This window comes from Danio rerio, chromosome 14 (assembly GCF_052040795.2).
Source record: "Danio rerio strain M-AB ecotype USA chromosome 14, GRCz13ab, whole genome shotgun sequence".
Lineage (NCBI taxonomy): Eukaryota > Metazoa > Chordata > Actinopteri > Cypriniformes > Danionidae > Danio > Danio rerio.
In genome coordinates, this window is record NC_141034.1 from 54174443 (window position 1) to 54196720 (window position 22278).

Sequence of the window (22278 nt, forward strand, 5' to 3'; positions counted from 1 at the left end):
ATTTGTTTTTCCTAATATAGAAGCCAATGGTTATAGGTTTTCAGCATTCTTTAAGACATCTTATTTTGTGTTAAATAAAAAAAAAGATAAGTTTTTTCACCATTGATCAAAATATCTTCTTTAGTGTTGAAAATTATTTTAAGGCATATTTTATGAGTGTTTTTTCTATTGAACACAAAAGTAGATATTTTGAAGAATGCTGAAAAAATAGAATGAAAACATTTAGGCTACTTGTTGTTTACTCATCCTCCGGTGGTTCCAGACCTTTTATGAGTTTCTTTTTCCTGTGGAACACAAAAGAATATATTTTGAAGAATGCTGAGAACCTGTAACCATTGACTTCCACAGTATTTGTTTTCCTACTATTGAAGTCAGTGGTTACAGTTTGTCAGCATTCTTCAAGATATCTTCTTTTGTGTTCAATGAAAAAAAAAAATGTCTTTTTTTCTATTGACCACAAAAGAAGATATTTTGAAGAATGCTGAAAACCTGTAACCATTCACACAGTATTTGTTTTCCTACAGTTGAAGTTAGAGTTACAGGTTGTCAGCATTCTTCAAAATATCTCGTTTTGTGTTCAACAGATGAAACTTAAACAGGTTTGTAACAACCTAAAGAGAAGTAGGCTGAATGATGACAGCATTTTCAGTTGTGTATGAATGATCCTTTTAGGCAAACGTTACAGAAACGTTGATGCAACTGTATATCACGGCAGGTCAAAGTTGAAGCATGTAAATGTAGGCTTTGTGTTGTAAGTGATGAAGTAAAGGCATGAACCTGTCAGGATATAAAGCGATGGCTCCTGCGCCTCAGACAGATTTCTCCACATGCTGAAATCTCAAGCGGGGAATTTTCTCGGCAGTTGAGGAATGCTAAGGGAGGGACTGTCGAGCCCTTGGTGAAGGAAATACTTTCTGCAGCTCGGAATGGGCCTTTTTAGCCCAGTCAATAAACCTCTGCCATTTTCAACAAACAGATGACTGTTTTTACATCCGTCTGTGCCAAACTATGCGCAGAACTGCAAATATCAGCGCTGCGATTTATTTACGAACAATTCTCAGAACTATAAATGTGTGAAACATTATACGGTCGAAAAAAAAGAGAGTCATTTTCAATAGAAATCCTCCTCAGCATTTCTTTTATGAGTCTGTCCGCAAACCAATGCTTCGTCTTTCTAACTGGGTGACTCATGGAAGCTTGAATTTCTCAAAAGCCATATAATGCCTTTGACATTTTAAGATAATTATACTCCCATTTGAGCACATTTAAGCTGTGATTTAAGCTTATACAGCACCCAAATGATCGTGACAACCTATGAAATGAAATATAATAATTGCCAAAGCTTGCCCAGATGACGTCTGTAATAAAACAGACCTGTGATTTTACTGTATGTGCATTACATTTGCACTCAGCGGCCACTTTATAAGGTACACCTTACTAGTACCGGGTTGGACTCCCTTCTTGCCTTCAAATCTGCCTTAATCCTTCGGGGCATAGATTTAACAGGGTACTGGAAATATTCCTCAGAGATTTTGCTCTATATTGACATGATAGCATCATGCAGTTGCTGCAGATTTGTCTGCTGCACATCCCTGATGCCAATCTCCATTTCTGCCACATCCTAAAGGTGCTCTATTGGATTGAGATTTGGTGACTGATTCTGATTTGATGCCAGATTCTGACCCGACCATCTGAATGTGGCAGCAGAAATGGAGACTCATCAGAGCAGGCAACGTTTCTCCAATCTTCTTCTGTCCAGTTTTGGTGAGCCTGTGTGAATTGTAGCCTCAGTTTCCTGTTCTTAGCTGACAGGAGTGAAGAGAGACCGGTGTGGTCTTTTGCTGCTGTAGCCCATCTGCCTCAAGGTTGGACGTGTTGTGTGTTCAGAGATGCTCTTCTGCAGACCTCGGTTATAACGAGTGCTTATTTGAGTTACTGTTGCCTTTCTATTAGCTGGAACCAGTCTGGCCATTCTCCTCTGACCACCAGAATCATCAAGGCATTTGCGCCCACAGAACTGCCGCTCACTGGATATTTCCTCTTTTTCAGACCATTCTCTGTAAACCCTAGAGATGGTTGTGTGTGAAAATCCTAGTAGATCAGCAGTTTCTGAAATACTCAGATCAGCCCGTCTGGCACCAACAACCATGCTACATTCAAAGTCACTTTTTCTTCCCCATTCTGATGCTCAGTTTGAACTGCAGCAAATGGTATTGACCATGTCTACATGCATAAATGCATTGAGTTGCTGCCATGTGATTGGCTGATTAGAAATTTGCGTTAACAAGCCGTTGGGCAGGTGTACCTAATAAAGTGCATTTAAGTGTAGTGTATTTATTTTTGGCAAAGATGCAACAAGTTTCTTCTCTTCAAGGATCATCTGCCGTTTCTTCTTGCAGATCCTCTCCAGTTCTGTCAGGTTGGATGGTAAACATTGGTGGACAGCCATTTTTAGGTCTCTCCAGAGATGCTCAATTGTGTTTAGGTCTGGGCTCTGGCTGGGCCATTAAAGAATAGTCATGGACTAAACCCACTGTGTTTTAATTATACAATTAAATATTTACAGGTTAGAAAAATCTTAAATAATTATGTAATAAATTAGCAGTTTTCCATATTTTGGGATTCATGTTTTTTTTTTTCCCCATTTATTTATGCTTTTGAATTGCATTATGGGAGCTTGATATTTCTTCCAAAAATGTGAGAAGTTTGAAGAGGTGACTTTTAGTGAAGTTGATTTATAAACTAATTTCGAGAGCATCACCTGCTTATGATTGCTCGCAGCCGGTCCCGCATTATTTAGTTATTCATGATTCACCAATCAGACGATTCCTAAACCACTATATATACCTTTAGTTCCAAGAATCCCCCCTTTCACCCCTACTCCTCCTCCTTTCTAGATGGGTGGCATGGTGGCCCAGTGGTTAGCACTGCTGTCTCACAGCAAGAACGTCACTGGTTCTAGTCTTTACCAAGCCAGCCGACATTTCTGTCTGGAGTTTATACGTTCTCCCCGTGCTCAGGTGGGTTCCCCGGTTTCCTCCCACCATCTAAAAAACATGCAACTTAAGTTAACTGACTAATCCAAATCGGCACCATAAACATGCTCCTAGTAAGTAGTTATCTCTTAAGAGCAATCACTCTCTGTTCATTAGCTACTACAGTTCTCGAGATCTACCTGAGCTTAAACTCCCCTCTCGCCTTGCCAACAGGAGAGAGCCCCGAGCTCGGGGATCTTACAAGCTCAGGACTCTCTCCAGGAACAGGGGTCTGTTCTTCGTACCTCGCTTAAATGATCTAAGATGATTTGGCAGATGCTGGATCTGTTTATCTTGATAACTGATCTCTCGCTAATTTGGTTCTTCAAACAAGTTCGCGAATCAGATTAGAATGTCTGGATAAACTGATCTGAGATCGCTGCGTGTATATTGAAGGACTGATCTATTGATCCTTGAAATCATGATCAGCAATGCAACGATTGGCTGACGGCACAGCAGCGTAATGACATCATCTGATTAATATTCAATTATCCATGTGAGCTAAATTACATCAAATTAGCAGTAAACGGTTTGTTAAATATGACACAATAACCTTCCACATTTGTTGTGAGCTGCAGGCTTTACACTTTCATGTGTCACGAGTATTCATCATGTATTTCAATGCAAAACAATTTATTTAGTTCTACATTTAGAAAAGATTTTCTTTATTATAGTAGCCGTTTTTTAATCGGTGTAAAGAATTACTGGTTGTTTACAAAAGCATTTTTATATTGGTAAAGGCGTCTGCAACTTTTGTGAAGCATCAAATCACCGGCATATTAACTATCAAAACATGTTTATGACTGCATAAATGTATTATTGCTTTTAAAAAAAAGTCACATATTCTGCATTTCTATTATACACAATTTGTACTAAAGCAATCTAAAAAGTTCGAATCGATAAGTTTTCTCTTTGCACCACCAGGTGGCAGTCTTTGTACTTTCATTTTGAGGGTGCAGATTGCATACGTTTTATTAATATGTATAACTTAATTTTATTAATGACTATAACTTTATATTTATATAGTTAAAAATATGTACTATTTTCCCAAGTGCATATAACTACTGTTAGAAAATATCAGAATTCAGAACATACTTTCTGTATTATCTTTGCTTGAACTGAGCCGATCTAATCCTGTTTATATGAATTGAACCTGCTCCCGACCAGGTTTGAGCTAGCAGAACTGTTGCTTTGACAACAACTCTCGGATCAGCTTTGAAGAACGAAACGATCCTGGATCGTGTCAAATCGTCAATATCCAAATCCAGCTAACTGAGTAATCCACGTACGAAGAACGGACCCCAGCATGCCAAGTGATGTTTTGTAAACAAATTTCGGGAGGAGCATGCGCAGAAGTTTCAGTATCGAATAAGCATTGACAATTATCCCATCATCAAATCAGTTCTTGAGCAACCCCTATATATACCAAAGCTGTCTTACCCTCCACCACCCCGTCACCTCACCTCTTGCATTGCATTCCCGGGGGAGCGTTCTGGGGCCGGGCTAGATACTTCGCTCGAATCCCAACTCCTCTTTGTTTCCTGATAAGGGGAATAACTCGAGTTGGGGTGTCTCCTCGAGCTCAGAGCCCCCGGACAGCACGCCAAATATGCTTTATACTTAAACGAATGCAAATGGGAACTCGTGAAACAAGCTTTGTAATCAATCATCAGCTAAGTGTGAACTCTTGAAATAGTATTTTCAATAGATTAAAGCGATGTATTGTCTGGTGTGATGTATTTTAAAATCGTACATTTTCTCCAAGTTAATTGTTGTCTTGTTGTACCCTTGCAGACCTCAGCCGCAGTGCCAGTTTGTCTGAAAAGGAGCTAAAGGAGGCTCGAACCAAGAGTCAGATCATCGCCGCTCAGCTCCAAGCCAACTCCAGCTCAAAAGGCGTCCAGCTTTTCAACCGTCGCAGACAGAGAGTCAACGCTTTCACGCTCGTGAGCGTTGGAGGAGGCGGATCCGAGGCGCTCGAGAATGTAATTAATCCATCTAATGAATGTCCACAGACATGGGACAAACCACAGCCAACTGACAACCAGCACAGAGAGTTGAATAACAGGAACATCAAAACAGCTCTCGCCCGGTCAGCCGGTGGAATCAGCAATAATAATAACATCATGGAAGAGGCCGGGGAGTTTACTCACGAGGATGAGGAAAGCAGACACTTTCTACCGGTCAACGAGAAAGATGAAGAGCTCTCAGAAGAGCATGTGAAAGATGAGGATACTATTTCTACAGCCATGCAAAGATCTAGCCAAGATGGAGTTCGCTATGAGGAAGTCCAGAATGGTTACAGCAAACAGTGCAATGGAAAATCAACAACAACAAAACAGCAGACTATCGTAAACAGAACAGCTCGACCGTTCTTCTCTCCGACAACAGTAGGATCTCCAAAAGCTACAAGTCCAGAAATCCCATCCTCAATGACACCACAAAACTTCTCAAGCATGCACACAAGACCAGTTTTCTCTCCACCACCTCCACCTCCACCTTCATATCCAACTCCTCCTCTTCCAAGCCATCCTGAAACTCATTCTCCATCACCCCGAGCTTCTTCCTTCTACATCCGGCCTTCAGTTCCGAGGCCTACGTTTGTTCCTGAACACTTAAAAAGCGAGTCAAGACCCGTAACACCCATCAAAACAGGCATTTTGGATGAGGGACGGGTGCGCAGAGGAACCCGCAAATCGATGTTCACCTTTCAGGAGAAGCCGACGGTGGCTCCGAGTCCTGAGCTGCTTTCTTTGGTTCAGGGAACGGATGTGAAGAAGAAAGCGAAGCCGCAGCCAGACGCGGCGCAGGAGGAGGAGCTGCTGGCGCTCGGAGCCGAAGCCTCAAACTTTCTAGCAAAAAACGAGGAGGAGGATATTCACGAAGAAGCTGTGGTGCCGGAGTGGGCCTCCAGTTTGAAGAGCTCCAGGACACGTGCCAGGACGGAACACAAGCCCGAGCAGGCCCTGACCAACGCTTCAGGAAAAGGAGCTCAACTTTTTGCCAAACGCCAATCGAGGATGGAAAAATTCGTCCATGACAGCAAGGATCTCAGATCTCCGTCTCCTACAATGTCTTTACCTCCCTCATGGGTGTATCCGTCTAACATGCCCGGGCGAGTGAAGGCCATAGTGAACTCTTCCAATATAAGTGCACAGATTTCTAAAACTCTCCAAGCTCAACAAGCCACTCAGAAAAAGACCATCCCTGCCAAAACGCCAGCTCCTGCACCACCTCCAGAGGTTCCCTTAGAGAACGGCTGCACTAAAATCGAAATGGAGCTGTCTAGACATCAGCCTTATCAGCTCAGCTCATCGCTTTTTATCTTCAACCCGACGAAAGACCCATACAGCACTCTTCCTAGATCTCCAAAACCCGTCAGTCAGTCATACTCCAGACAAACCTCCCTCCCTACAAGCCCATCACCGTACACTTCATCCTCCTCCTATCGCTCAGCTCATTGTTTTTCTCCTCCCCTGACGCCTCAAACTGCAGGATCCATCAGTTCTCCTGAACGCGTGGCTTCACCTCGGTCTAATGTTCAAGCTCCACGTCCTGTATTCTCCGCTAAAAAAGCTGGCATCGCCCCACAGGTGTGGAAACCTTCTTCATTCTTTTAAGCCTTTCCATTTCTGCACCTCTTCTGTGCTCTTCAGACCAAAGTACAGTTGAAGTCAGAGTTATTAGCCGCCCTGTGTATATTTTTATAACAGAGATTTGTTCAACACATTTCTAAACATAATAGTTTTAATAACTCATCTCTAAAAACTGATTTATTTTATCTTTGCCATGATGACAGTAAATAATATTTGACTAGATATTTTTCAAGATGCTAGTATGTAGCTTAAGGTGACATTTAAAAGCGTAACTAGCTTAATTTGGTTAAAGTCCGGGTAATTAGGCAAGTCATTGTATAACAGTTATACAAGTCCAAAAAAGGGGTCTAATAATATTGATCTTTTTTTTTTTTTAACTGGTTTTATTCTAGCCGAAATAAAACAAATACGACTTTCTCCAGCAGAAAAAATATTATCAGATATACTGTGAAAAATTCCTGAATCTGTTAAACATCATTTGGGAAGTATTTGATTAAAAGAAAAAAAACAAGACGGCGAATAATTCTGACTACAACTGTACATCTAAAGTAGACATTGGGTGGTATTCAGTAAGTCCATATATCTTGATCATGAACGTAATGTTGATATCGTGGAGACTTCAAACTATAAGTGAATATTTATTTATTATTTAAAGCTTTAGAGTGACTTTTGTCAGTTTTCAGATTGTTGGATTAGTGATTGTATTAGTGGCAGCAAATGCATATATATATATATATATATATATATATATATATATATATATATATATATATATATATATATATATATATATATATATATATACACATATATAATAGGTGGGCATAGATACATTTTTTAATCTACATTAATCAAGATTAAAATGGCTCAGTTGAATTCTGCCAAAGGCATTTACAATATGTGTGCTACCCAAATAATAAGTCTTTGAGAACGGGTTTCTCTAGCCAGGTGGCGCATTAGACCAGGGGCTTATCTCCTGTTTCCAAAATGCATCACAAATTGCTTGAGAAACTGCTCTACTATGATAATCAGTGATGAAAATAAATGATGTTCAATAAGATGCTCTTGTGTTTACAAACTGTTTATTCAGTTTAACATGAATTTTTTACCTGTAGGCCTACATAAACTCCAAACAGTGATTTTTGATGACGTTAATCCGACTGAAGTCATAACTGAACTAAACAGAAACGGAATTAAGACATGTGGAGTATGCAGATATTAGTGGCATCATTGAAATAAACACAGCAATTAAACTATTACCGTCATGTAGGACTTTTCAGCATATTTTCCCACAAGATCCACACACGCGGCTGTCAGTAAAGGACCGCACACAAACACTAACACACACACACACACACACACACTAACACACACACCACGAAATGCGGAAGTTTTTTTTCTTTCCATTTGGCGTGCGTTATTAAATTACATTACACTACCACCAGTCCTTTCTTCTTATTTGCATCTATTACCCCAGTTTGTGACGGGGGCATGACTGAAATGTTCATGAGTTAAAGTGAAACTGCCGAACTGCAGTTAAAGTCAGGCATCCTGCTAATTTGATTCAGAAGGGCACTTTTTTTATCAGACGGCTCATTAGTCAGGTATACATCCGCACTAAATTATCAAGGTGAAAGAGAGCCATGGCTTGTGTAGAATAGACCCAGCTCCCAACCCAACTTTAAGAATAGATTAGAATAGATTTTTTTTTCCGCGATAGGAGTCTCACGATAACGCTGATAACAGCCCACCCACACATTTTCATCATCATCATCTCTTATAACAAACCTTTTTTTTGAATGCACATACTGGAATTTGTTTGGTAAAAGTTTTTCCCTTGCAGTTCGTGCACATCTTTTCTTATCGTATAAAAGTTTATCCTGCTAAGTTATGTGCGTGTTTTTTTATGCATATTTTTTTAAAGTTATGTGCATCATGACGTTTCCATCAATCGTTTTCATGCGCATATCCAAAATGAGCATTAAAATAGGTGGGTGGAAATGTAAGGCTAAGGTGTGAAATACCGCTTTGTCTTTAAAAAAGGGAGGAGACTGACAGAAACTCTGAGTTTAGAGAATAAAACCTGCTTCTGACCAGGTTAGGTTACCACTGTGACTCTGAGTTAAAGGTGCAGTAGGTGATCTGCCAAAATGCGAATCGCTTTGCGAATATTATCTTTGGACGGCGAGGAGGGACTGTGATTCAAAGCCACACCCCCTGAAATTGCGGTGCGCGCACAACAGCAGACAGACAACCCACTAGTTCATGTCATTCGCCAGTCAGTTAGTGTTTAGCCAGCGCCGTGCAGGAATTACATTTATTACTTAGCCACACTTACATGCTATTTCAGAGCGAATATTCAGAGCAGCATGGTAAACAGTATAGGAAGGCTGTCAGTGTTAAAAAATGACCCAATGTGAATATAAAAGCAACTTCAGCTCAATAAAGCAGGCTAGGCGGAATAGCGCTAATTACTGATGTTTTGTTGTCAAACTAAATATAAATCTACATTATCGATGCTGTTAAAGGACCTTATGAAACTGAAAATAATCACATCAATCTTTCACTGGGAGATTTCAGTGGCTGAACATCACGTCTGTGCATATAAGTCATTCATAACACAATCTAACATAAGCTTAGCCTGACTCGAATAGTTTTAACACAGAACATGACCTGTCTAACAGTAATACTTCAGCCATGGTGTCGTCCTTCCTCCAGCGTGCTAAAGTAACTCCAATATTGATTCAGGTTTTTAAAAGTTTCAATTCAGCATTTGATTTCTCCCGGTCTGTCTCGTGACCGCGTGGCCACTTATGCAGAAGGGCACGCGCTAATGACGGATCTGCGTGAACAGATGCGCAGAAGTCCGAATCTGCATTTGCTGACAGACAGTCTGAGCAGCTTATCGGATTTATGGGAGATGTCTGCCCGACAATATTTAATTGCATGAACATTTTTTAGTTTTATGCTTTACCCAGAATATAAAAATACATATAAACACATTTAGATGATTTACTTTAATCAGTACAATTGGACTGTGAAGAGACTTTCAACCAGCACAACAAACAATGTTTCTGAAGACAATCACCTACTGCACCTTTAAGGTTACCTCTCTTTCAGAAACAGGCTTGACTTACCCTGCTTTCTCCAGTTTGACAAACCTGCCATGTTAAAACGGAGAACCCAGAGTTTCTCTCATTTCAGGGTTAAAATACTCAGGTTTTCACTCCATTTTGAAACGGGCCCATTAAGTAATTTGGGTTATTATACTGGTTAAATTATCTCTTTTTTTGGCACTTAGGTCAATATCATGATAAAAACAAATTATACCATGGTAAAAGCTTCAGCATTTAATTGCCTCAAGAAAAAAAAGCTTAGTCAACTGTCTACTTAGAAACAAACCACAAAAAATAGCAATAGGAAACCATAAATATTGCACCTTTAGTCTCATGTTTGTTATTGTTTATTGCATGGGGAGGCAACACATGCCAAGTCCTATGCTTTCTTATACAACTCAGATGGTGTTGTTCATGAACTGGCCACCAGAGGGAAGTAAATGGAACTTTTTTCTTTTTCTTTCATTTATAAATCAAGACGTTGTAAATTACTGCAGCTGCGAGTTCCAGAACTAGTTTGGTGCTCATGCCAGATGTATTTTAGCTACAAATCCAGTGCGTCTTTTTCCAGCGCTCGCCTCCAAGTGTTCAGGTTGGAGTTGGTACGGTCTCATAAAGCACTTTAGCAGATGGTGTCTTGCCTTTTATGATCTGCGACATATAATTTAATCCTGTGAGCTGTAAGAAGCGAGGGCCTCCGTATTTCATGGCACGGCACCTGCACTTTTCTCCTTCCTAATTAGTTCTGTATGCTTTTCTTTGATTATTGCTGTAGTTTACAGCCTGCATGCTGCGTGAGAGTATATGTACTTTTAATATAGTGTGCATAGACTGCAGGATTCAATATAAAGCAGTAACTTTGAGTTTAGTAGTCATGCATCGTTTTTTATTGCTTCATGCTGTCTGTTTCTAGTCTTGATGTTTTCCTCTTTTTGATTTTGTCCACTCTGTTTCATTAAAACAATGTCTCTGATCTGCCTCTGGTTTTCATTCTGTATCATCTTCTTTACTTGACTAATCTTCTGAACTTCCTGTGTGGCTTTCGTCTTCCTTTACATTTGTTTTTATTTTGTGTGTGTGTGTGTGTGTGTGTGTGTGTGTGTGTGTGTGTGTGAACGTGTTTTTGTGACATATCAGGACACAAATCTGTATAAAGACATGGGAATGACGCGGGTGTTACAAAAAGCAGGTGAATTATGAGGACATTGGTGACCTCCTCATCTCTCCAAATTGCTGTAATGTGTTGTGCGTTTGAAAGGACGGTCTGTACCTCTCGTTCGTTTCATACAGATTACAAAACCTGAAAGATTTGTATTTTCAAGTGTAGCGGGTTCATTTAAAAGTAGAGATGTCAAGCTTTATGTGGATGTTTTTCTTACGTCTGTGATGCAAGTATTGACCACAAAAGCACAAGTCTAATACGAGCTTTACCCTTGGAGATATGCCAGTTTATAACGATTCATGATTGGCTCCTGTACTAGTAGGCGGGGCTTCCTTCGCCATATTGACCAATGCACTTTTCCCCATTCCAAACTATATGAGTGACACATCTTGTTTTCAATAGTCTTTGTTTCTGTATACTATTATAGAGAATCCTAGAATATTTTCACACCGTGTTGTTTTCATCTACACACATGCACTAACAAAACAAGAACATACGTATCAGAGCCGCCCGCCGTGTGGTGCTCTGACCCAAAATGAAATCAGAAACCCTTTTTAACGCAGACTGAATATGCATGTGCCCTACACATTCCTGACCTGCCCTGAAAAACGCACATCTGAGCTGAAACAGGCCCCTGCGGGCTTGAGCTTTAGGCGAACGTCCTGACCTCTGACCTCCCTCATGCTTGGAAAAACACATTTGCTGTAGGTGAAAACACACCCAGCGGCCTCAGCACTGCTAATACATTTGAAAAGTGTGTTCAGCGGATGCTTAAAAGGCTAGATCACTCAAAAAAATAATATTCTGGCATCATTTACTTGTTGCAAACCTTTATGAGTTTCTTTCTTCTGCTAAACACAAAAGAAGATGTTTAGAAAAATGTTGGAAACCTGTAACCATTACTTTCACAGTATATGTTTTGCCAACTATGGAAGTCAATAGTTATTGGTTTTCAGCATTCTTCAAAATATCTTCTTTTGTGTTCAACAGAAGAAAGAAACTCTTAAAGTCTGCGATCACTTGCGGGAGAGTATTAGTCAGTTTTCTTTTTCCATTTTTGCTTGAACTGTCCCTTTAATGTATATTTTTATTAGATTAATAATAAAGTAAGTGCATTTAATAGATTATATATAGAGAATGTCCTGACCTCTGACCTCACTTATGCGGGTGAAAACAAACCCATCAGCCTCAGTGCTGCAAATGCATTAAAAAAGTTTGTTGGAAGATGCTTAAAAGGCAAGTTCACCCATAAATTTAGTTCTGTCATCATTTACTCGACATTTACTTGTTTTTTTTTTCTTCTGTTAAACACAAAAGAAGATATTTAGAAAAATGTTGGAGAGCTGTAACCATTGACTTCCACTGTATTTGTTATTTCTACTATGGAAGTCAATGGTTACTGGTTTTCAGCATTCCTCAAAGTATCTTCTTTTGTGTTCAACAGAAGAAAGAAACTCAAGTCTGTATCCACTTGAGGTAGATTAATAGTCAGTATTTTTTATTTATTTATTTTTTTGTGAACTGTCCCTTTAATATTGAATTAGATTAATAATAAAGTAAGTGCATTTAATAGATTATATATAGAGAATGTCCTGACCTCTGACCTCCCTCATTCTAGAAAAAAACATTTGCTGGAGGTGAAAATAAACCTATCAGCCTCAGTGCTGCAAATGCATTAAAGTGTGTTTGGCGGATGCTTAAAGGGCTAGTTCACCTAAAAATTTAGTTCTGTCATCATTTACTCAACATCTACTTGTTTCTTTCTTCTGTTAAACACAAAAGAAAATGTTTAGAAAAATGTTGGAAACCTGTAACCGTTAACTTCCACAGTATTTGTTATTTCTACTATGGAAGTCAATGGTTACCGGTTTTCAGCATTCCTCAAATTATCTTCTTTTGTGTTCAACAGAAAAAAGAAATTCTTGAAGTCTGTAACTACTTGAGGGAATTTAATAGTCAGTTTTTTTTTCTTCGTTTTTTTTTTTCGGAACTGTCCCTTTAATATTTTGTTGTGTTATGATAAAGTAAGTGCATTTAATAGATCATATATAGCGAACATTCTGACCTCCGACCTCTCTTATGCTTGGAAAAACATACCCAGCTGCCTCCGTGCTGCAAATGCATTAAAAAAATAAATACTGTGTCAGAAGATGCTTAAAGGGTTCACCAAAAAAATTAATTCTGTCATCATTTACTCAACAGTTACTTTTTTCAAACCTTTAACAGTTTCTTTCTTCTGTTACACGCAAAGGAAGATATTTTTAAAAATGTTGGAGAGCTGTAACCATTAACTTCCACAGTATTTGTTATTTCTACTATGGAAATCAATGGTTACCAGATTTCAGCATTCCTCAAATTATCTTCTTTTGTGTTCAACAGAAGAAAGAAACTCTTAAAGTCTGTCTCCACTTGATGAAGATTAATAGTCTTTTTTTTTTTTTCATTTTTTGCGTGAACTGTCCCTTTAATATTTAATTATATTAATAATTAATTAAGGTCATTTAATAGATTATATATAGAGAATGTAATGACCTCTGACCTCTCTCATGTTTGGAAAAACACATTTGTTGGAGGTGAAAACAAACCCAGCGGTTTCCAAATGCATATCTCAGTAAAGGTTAGTGGTGTTGGCAGTGTGTTTGTAAGATGGCATGATATCCTGGTGTGCTGGGAAACTACTCAGAGTTTGGACGAGAATAAACAGTGTGTGCATGATATCTATAGTGTCACATCTGAAGTTGCATGCTGGTGTGTTTCAGTGGCGCTTGTTTACAGGCTAGTTATTCCCAAATGTTTTGAAAACGTTGCATTGTGATCTGATATAGAGGCGTGGGTCACGATTTACAATAAGGTTTCATTAGTCACTGTATTTATGAACATGAACTAATTAGAAACAATATTAGTAAACATTTAATACTCATAGTTTAGCATTTACTGAGGCATTATTACATCCAAATGCAGGCTTGTTAACATTAGTAAATGCATCGTGAGTTAGCAGGAACTAACAACGAACAAAGTCTGTAATAAATGTGTTGTTTGCTCATCTTAGGTAATGCATTATGAACTGATACAACCTTATTGTAAAATGTTACTGAGGCATGAGATCTCTTTTTCTTTGCACTAACATTAATCTCTGTCTATATGTTTATGACAAACGTGCTTGTGAGAAATGAATCATGACATAGTATGCAGGGCTCAGCAAGGATCAGTGTTTTTCAGCCAGGATTGTCACATGCTCTATTGGATTTTTTTTTTGGGGTCATGTGCGCATTGCACTCGTCAAAGTTTTAATTTTATCAGCTAAATAAAATTATCCACCTCGCTGTGCTGCATCATCTGCCCAGCAAATGCGTTTGACATTTCCTTGGTCTTTTCTGTATTTATAAAGGCTGTAAATTGTCTACATAATTATATATTTAGATAGCAAAGAGGGTGAAGAAAACCTGAATTAATATATATAAGATATTTTATAATATATTTAATAAAATTTATATTTAAAAGAATTTAAAATTTAAATATTAAATATAAAATTTATATTTAAAATAATATATTTTAACCTTAATATAAAGTTAAAATTTAACCTTAAATTAAGCATGAAATTATGAAGCATGAAAATATTTTGAATACATGAACTGAATTTTTAGTATAATACACTAAACAGTGTAAATATTATGGTTCTATGGTGCCCTGGGATTATGGCAGTATTGCTATACCATGGCTCCAAAATACTGGCGGTGCCATTGTAGTTTGTGAACGATAGTATCGGCATTAATGGTTTATCTACAGTAGATAATGTTGCATGTGGAAAAATCACTGAAGTGCTCACACGTTTGTGCAACAATAGACCATTTTATTTTAATAGTCTGTGGAGCTCTTTAAGGTTGCAAAACTGTAGAATTCAGACCTTTTTTGGTAGCCTATTGCACGTTTCCTAACTGAATCGGTTCATTTGTGTTCCTGTTAATATGATTTAGCTACAACAACCATGACAGTCATAAATGAACCACTCACAAAGTGCAATTTTAAATTACTTCGGATTTTTACCTGATGAGACTGAAAAAAAAAATAGATGAAAAAAGCAAAATACCAAACAGCAATCATTGAAACAATTTCTGATCTCTTCATATAGCCTAGTTTTGTTGGGAAAATGATGTTTTGTAACAAATTTAATTCTGTATATTTTGTATGTGTATTTTTATGTATTTTTGTTAGTCAGTTATCTATAAAATAAACTAGAAGAAAGAATACATTTTACGTGAAGTAAAATGTGCAAATACTTTTTGGCCATAGAGGAATTATGAATTATTCAAGTAGGCCTATAAATGCATAAAATATAGTATTTCTGTATAGTAATTTTCTGTATAGATTGAGAAATGAATACTATTGCAATACTATTTGGTGTCACGATACTTTAGCTGGTATAGTATTGTAGGATTAATTAAGATTCATTAATGGTAATATATATATATATATATATATATATATATATATATATATATATATATATATATATATATATTAGTCATATGTTAACTTTTGTTTTAAAATTACTGTGCGAAATCTAACAAATTTATATTAAGCTATACTAACCTGGTATGTTTTACTATCACAGAATATATATATATATATATATATATATATATATATATATATATATATATATATATATATATATATATATATATATATATAAAATATATATATATATATATATATATATATATATATATATATATATATATATATATATATATATATATATATATATTCTGTGATAGTAAAACATACCAGGTATATATACATATATATATATATAGTTGAAGTCAGAATTATTCACTCCTGTTTATTTTTTCCCCCAATTTCTGTTTAACAGAGAGAACCTTTCTTCAACACATTTCTAAACAAAATAGTTTTAATAACTCTTTTCTAATAACTGATTTATTTTATCTTTGTCATAATGACAGTAAATAATATTTTACTAGATATTTTCAAGACACTTCTGTACAGCTTAAAGTGACATTTAAAGGCTTAACTAGGTTAACTATGTTAACTAGGCAGGTTAGAGTAATTAGGCAAGTTATTGTATAATGATGGTTTGTTCTATAGTTCGGGGGGAAAAAAGCTTTAAGGGGCTGATAATATTGACCTTATAATGGTGTTTAAACAATTTAAAACTGCTTTTATTCTAGCCGAAATAAAACAAAGAAGACTTTCTCCAGAAGAAAAATTTTTATCAGACATACTGTGAAAATGTCCTTGCTCTATTAAACATCATTTGGGAAATATTTAAAAAAGAAAAATTAATTCAAAGGGGGGCTAATAATTCTGACTTCAACTGTATATATACATACATATATATATATATATATATATATATATATATATATATATATATATATATATATATATATATATATATATATATATATGATAAAAAGTGCCCTACCAAAATGAACCCTACCAAAATGAACTGAAGTGCCCCAAAATATATATATTTTGGGGCACTTCAGTTCATTTTGGAAGGGTACTTTCTATCCAAGACTAAAAAGGGCATGTGCACGGCACAGCTCGAGCCCTATGTGTGCACGTCCCTTGTGGAGTAATACCGAAAGCTGAGGAGTGCTGTTACTGCAGAATATTGCACGGCTATCAGCCAATCAGGCATGAGAATAGAACTGTTCTTTATATATACAGTTGAAGTCAGAATTACTAGCCCTCCTGAATTATTAGCACCCCTGATTATTTTTTCCCCAATTTCTGTTTAACGAAGAGAAAATTATTTCAGCACATTTCTAAACATAATAGTTTTAATAACTCATTTCTAATAACTGATTTATTTTATCTTTGTCATGATGACAGTAAATAATATTTGACTGATATTTTTCAAGACACTTCTATACAGCTTACAGTGACATTTAACTAGGTTAATTAGGTTAACTAGGCAGGTTAGAGTAATTAGGCAAGTTATTGTATAACGATGGTTTGTTCTGTAGACTGTAGATCAGGAAAAAACTATAACTTTAAGGGGCTAATAGTTTTGTCTTTAAAAAGGCTTTTAAAAAAAAAATAACTGCTTTTATTCTAGCCAAAATAAAACAAATAAGATTTTTTCCAGAAGAAAAAATATTATCAGACATACTGTGAACATTTCCTTGCGCTGTTAAACATCATTTGGGAAAGATTTTTAAAAAATAAAATAAAAATCAAAGGGGGGCTAATAATTCTGACTTCAACTGTAAATATGCGTGAACTGTGTATGTATTATTTATAAATACTCACACACATACAAAAAATACTAAATAAATAAATGTACTTATATACTCTAAGCTTTTCAGTCATCATAGTACACATGCTGCTGCTGATGTGACAATAAAAGTGATTTAATTAATCATATTAATAAAATATATATAAATATAAACAAGCATTTGTGTGTGTGTGTGTGTGCATGTGTGTGTGTGTGTGTGTGTGTGTGTGTGTGAATATACTTATAATTTTTCTTTTATATGTATATTATGTATATAATAACCTGAAAACATGTCATTCGTTTTCATGTTTAAATATCAAATTGTGCATTGTGCATTGTGCGTGTGTGCGCGTGTGTGTGTGCTGTGACCAATTAAAATACTTACAAAGCAAAAATTAATTTGACCAATCTCATCTATTTTCCATCAGATTAAGCAGGAGATCCTAGCACCCAGTCCGGTTCCCAGTCCTGGCTCCACCACCCCCACCTCCAGCAGGACCCCCAACCTCAGCCGACGCTTCACCAGCCCAGAGGTGCTCTCTAGCGGGGTCTGGTCCCCCAGCGGCTCCCTAGTGTCCTCCAGCCCAATCTACAAACCAACACCAATCCATAAACCCGTCCCGAAATATGAGCCCACCGACACTTCATCTCCAGGAGTCTACAAGCCAACAATCAGCAGCTCTCCAGTGTCTCCGCCATGGGAAAACAGATGCCAGTCGCCCGCCGTCATCCCGGACACCAAAGCCAACCACCGCATTTTAGCCAAAAACATCATCAACGCCGCCAAGCGTAAAAACAGTCCGTCTCCCGGCCGCAATAATCTCCCCATTTCCCCCGGGACTTTGCCTTACGAATATAAACCAATCAGTCCATTTCAGCCGCGGATGCTTGGTGCACGCTCGCCCACACTAACCAGCCCGTCTCCGACCCGGATGATGCAGTCGCCAGTGCGTTTGTACAACACGCGCTCGCTGACCGACTCTGACGCATCGCTGGAGTCTGAGGATTCGCCAGCGCCTCGCAGCTACAATACCTGCCCTCGTGGATGGAGCGCAGGTCTGCAGGTCAAAAGAGGAGGCATTTCTGAAGACCTGTAGAAGCACTTATATTGGAGCCGGAGTTCAGCGTATTGACCAAAGTGTGCCTTGAATAATGAATGTAAGGATTGAGCGCTGTGGATTTGTTGAGCTGGTGGAATCTGTTCGAAGGTTTGGGGTCAGTAAGATTCTGGAAAAGCAGGTTAAAGGGTTAGTTCACACAAAATGTTTAATACTAACCGTTTCAGCTGATGGAATTTATTTGTTCAAATGTTTTGGGCCAGGATGATTCAGGAATGAATATGTTAAAAAGAGTTAGTTCACACAAAAATTAAGGGTGCCTTCACACCTGTGAATCAATTCAGATGTCTGAAACAGGGATTTGGGTTGCTTTCACACCTACACTTTTGTTTCAGAAACTCTCTCGTTTGCACAGTTAGCGCGGTTCATTTGGCATATGTGAATCCACCAATCGCGCTCGGATCCGCGCCAAATCAATCGCTCCGAGATTGCTTGAATGAGGTGGTCTCGGCTCGATTGAAACGAACTCTGGAGCGGATCGATTGCAATGAGAAAGCGATATGATCCGAGCGCGGTTATATCACAGTGTTTTATGGATATGTAATAGGCATACGGCTATATGAAGAGAGATTTATGAGTAGGGTGGGAAATTTTGCGAGTCTCCAGATGCCTGCAAATGAATGATAATCTCCCGGTAATCTCGTGTCTTCCTCCCTGTCCTCAAATAGGCCACGTCACGCACCCATCTCAACCCTCCCCACCACTTCTCTCCTCACTCTTCAGACACGTCGCTCGCACCTTGTCAAACACCACCAAACCACCACCTCTCCTGACAGCTGAGCGGGACTCTGCAAAATAAACCCTGACACTCTGACCAATGGGAGGAGAGTTTACTCGCATGTGACTTGTTTAAGCTCTTTTGGTCCGATTAGAAACTTTGCAGTGTGAATGCGAACCGCTCCAAGAGCAAAGAGCAACAATGTAACATTTGTAATCTCTGTTCAGAACAACTGAATCGATTTACAGGTGTGAAAGCACCCTAAAATTGTTACATTGTTGCTCTTCGCTCTTAGTGCGGTTCGCTTTCACACGGCAAAGTTTCTAATCGGACCAAAAGAGCTAAAACAAGTCACGTGTGAGTAAACTCTCCTCACATTGGTCAGAGTGTCAGGGTTTATTTTGCAGAGTCCTGCTCAGCTGTTGGGGGGGTGGTGGTTTAGTAGTGTTTGACAAGGTGTGCGCAACGTGTCTGAAGAGCGAGGAGGAATGGGATATGGAGGGGTGAGAAGGGTGCGAGGCGTATTTGAGGACTGGGAGTGAGACGCACGACTTCCGGGAGACAACTCCTAGCATCCAGGAGTCTCTGTGCATTTGCATGAGACTCCCGGAACTTCCGGGAGACTTGGGAGGTCTGTTGAATGAGCTCCTGCCATATGCCTATATATATATCTATAAAACACTGTGATATAACCGGGCTCGGATCGTATTGCTTTCTCACTACAATCGATCTGCTCCAGAGTTCGTTTCAATCGTGCTGAGACCACCTCATTCAAGCGATCTCGGAGCGATTGTTTTGCCGTGGATCCGAGCGCGATTGGTGGATTCACATATGCCAAATGAACCACGCTAATTGAGCAAATGAGGCAGGTTCTGAAACAAAAGTCTAGGTGTGAAAGCACCCTTAGATTTAGCCTACTGCTAAAACTGCAGTCTTCAGTGTCACATGATCCTTCGTAAATCTTTCTGGATTTGTTTTTTTCATATTGAAATCAGTCGGCACTTTAAAAAATACAACATTTTGAAGCATTCAAAACTAAGTTGTATTTATTGTTTGGGTGAACTAACCCTTTAGGCTGAATTTATTTGTTCAAATGTTTTGGGTCAGGACAATTCTGGAATGAGTAACTTCAAAAGATGTACTGTTAAAAGAAAAACTCATTGGTAAAAAACTACAGTCTTCAAAATCATATGATTATTCAGAAATATATTTGATCAGTCAGGGGTGCGTTTCCTAAATTCATCGTTAGCCAACTAAGGTTGCAAGTTCCATCGTTACAAACATAGTTCATTGATTTGGCGTTTCCCAAATCCGTTGTTCCAACAAGCATTCGCAAATACATGCTTTCAACTACACCGCTGGAGCTGTAGTTAGAAACATAGTTCCTGGCTGTGTTTTACTCCCACTTATCCTCCCATATGCCCTATTCATTTAGAACACTCTAACATTCAAAGTTGGAATTATTAAAAATAAAAAAGCATTAAGCTCATTTCTCTCCGGTGTAATTTGCTTTCAAACTATTTTTTCAGTTCAGTTTTAGCGATCTTTAATGTTTACAATTGTGCTCCCTTCGCAGTGCACTTTGAAAACGTTGATGTCATTTGAAACGCACTCGTGGCTCATGGTGAAATCTATAGGTGGCCTATTATTTAAAAGCGTAATTTATGTTACGTCTCCAAAGCTTGTGAAAACAAACAGCATACATTAATGCTTTTAATTTATAATAGGTTATTTATTAAGTATCTGTACTGTATATGACATGAGCCTGTTGGTAAGAACATTTCTGCAATGGTTTGCATGTCAAATTGTAAAAGTAGACTTTAAAAAATAAATAAATAAATATATATATAAAAAATAAAAATGAATAGATAAATAAATAAATAAATAATAAACAATGTCCTACTTAATAAAAATAATAGTAATGTCATCATTAATATTATTATTAATTTAGTATTTTTTTTCATTTCCTAATGAATAATAAATATTGTATTTCATTAATTAATAAATCTCCTCATAATTAATTTAATTCATATGATTTATACATGATATAAATGTGTGAATATGTGTTTGCTTTTGTAAGTGGCTTTATGTTTTAGAATAGAATATGTAATGTTCTCAATAGTATTAGTAAAGGAAACACAGACCCTATATGTGCCGTTTACATATATTTCAGTTAATATGGAAAGCGAGTGCATGTTTTTACCAAATCTAATATTGGATTATATTTTAAATGCGTGTGTGTGTACAACAATATATTTTGCACAAAGAAATGATGGGGTTCTACTCTAAAGAAGTTGTTACTCCACCCCGTTTAGAGCGTCATTATGGGCGATTTACGTTATAACTAACGTGGTTCAAACTATGGATCTGTGACAGAGACGCTATGGGTTTTGGGAAACACTCGTCAATAAATCATTCTTTTTTTCCAAATGGTGCATCGTACTATGGTAGTTCAGCCGCGAGTTACCTCGTTGTTTGGGAAACGCACCCCAGAACAGGAAGAATTCAGGAAAGAATAGGTCAAAGGGTTAGTTCACCCAACTAACTGTTTAAAAACTCCAGACTTCATTGTTGCGGGATTCTTCAGAAATCTTTCTGGTATGATTTTTTTAATCATTATCCATATTGAAAACGTTTTTCAGTGTTTTTGGATCCATCTGAAGTTCAAAAGAACAGAATCCTGACTGTATTGTCGTTCAGTTCCATCCACAGCTCTCATCTACACAGCTGTCTGTAACCTAATGAAGAAAGTGTTGGATGTGGACTCGGAAAGGTTTACCAAAAAACTCTGATGATGCTTTTTACCAAAGAAAAAAATGTCAAAGCAGTATTAATAAATAACCTTGTTTTGTAAATGCCTACAGTTATGTGAAAAACGTCTGGACACTTTATTAAAATACAAGTTTTACATATCAGGACATTAAAAAAGGATCTGATCTTTTACGCCCTCTTCACACGGGGCGTCAATGCTTCCCATTCACTTTAAATGGATGACGTCAGGCGTTGCCAAACTGCATTGTGGATCCGTCAGCGCCGCTTCAGAGGCATTGCTCGCTGCAGAAGTTGGGACTAGCTCAACTTTTCAAGCGCCGACGGAAGCGTCAGCCAATCAGATCACTGTATGCAAATACACCAGCTAGACAGTGGACTATTGCTGACTGAATTTCATTGGCTGACGCTTCTATAACGATCACAGCAGCCCCAACTTCAGACACGCCCTCAGTCAAGCGTTGACGCTGAAGCCCCGTGTGAATGGGGCGTGAGACTCAGACTCAACTTTATCATCCCG

The 22278-nt window shown here is 37.9% G+C and overlaps 2 protein-coding genes across 3 annotated transcripts in view; both read left to right on the top strand.

Annotated features, from left to right (window-relative positions):
• The window catches only part of synpo (synaptopodin), a 61676-nt gene extending 42470 nt beyond the window's left edge, over positions 1-19206 (top strand). For both annotated transcript variants that reach the window (XM_087282028.1, XM_087282029.1), the window contains 2 exons: positions 4830-6628; positions 17582-19206. In XM_087282028.1, the coding sequence (XP_087138154.1) occupies positions 4830-6628; positions 17582-18250 (2468 nt within the window). In that variant the 3' untranslated portion in view covers positions 18251-19206. The remainder of the gene's footprint in view (positions 1-4829; positions 6629-17581) is intronic.
• The window catches only part of nsd1a (nuclear receptor binding SET domain protein 1a), a 1446438-nt gene that overhangs the window by 499144 nt on the left and 925016 nt on the right, over positions 1-22278 (top strand). The gene's annotated exons all lie outside the window — the stretch shown is intronic.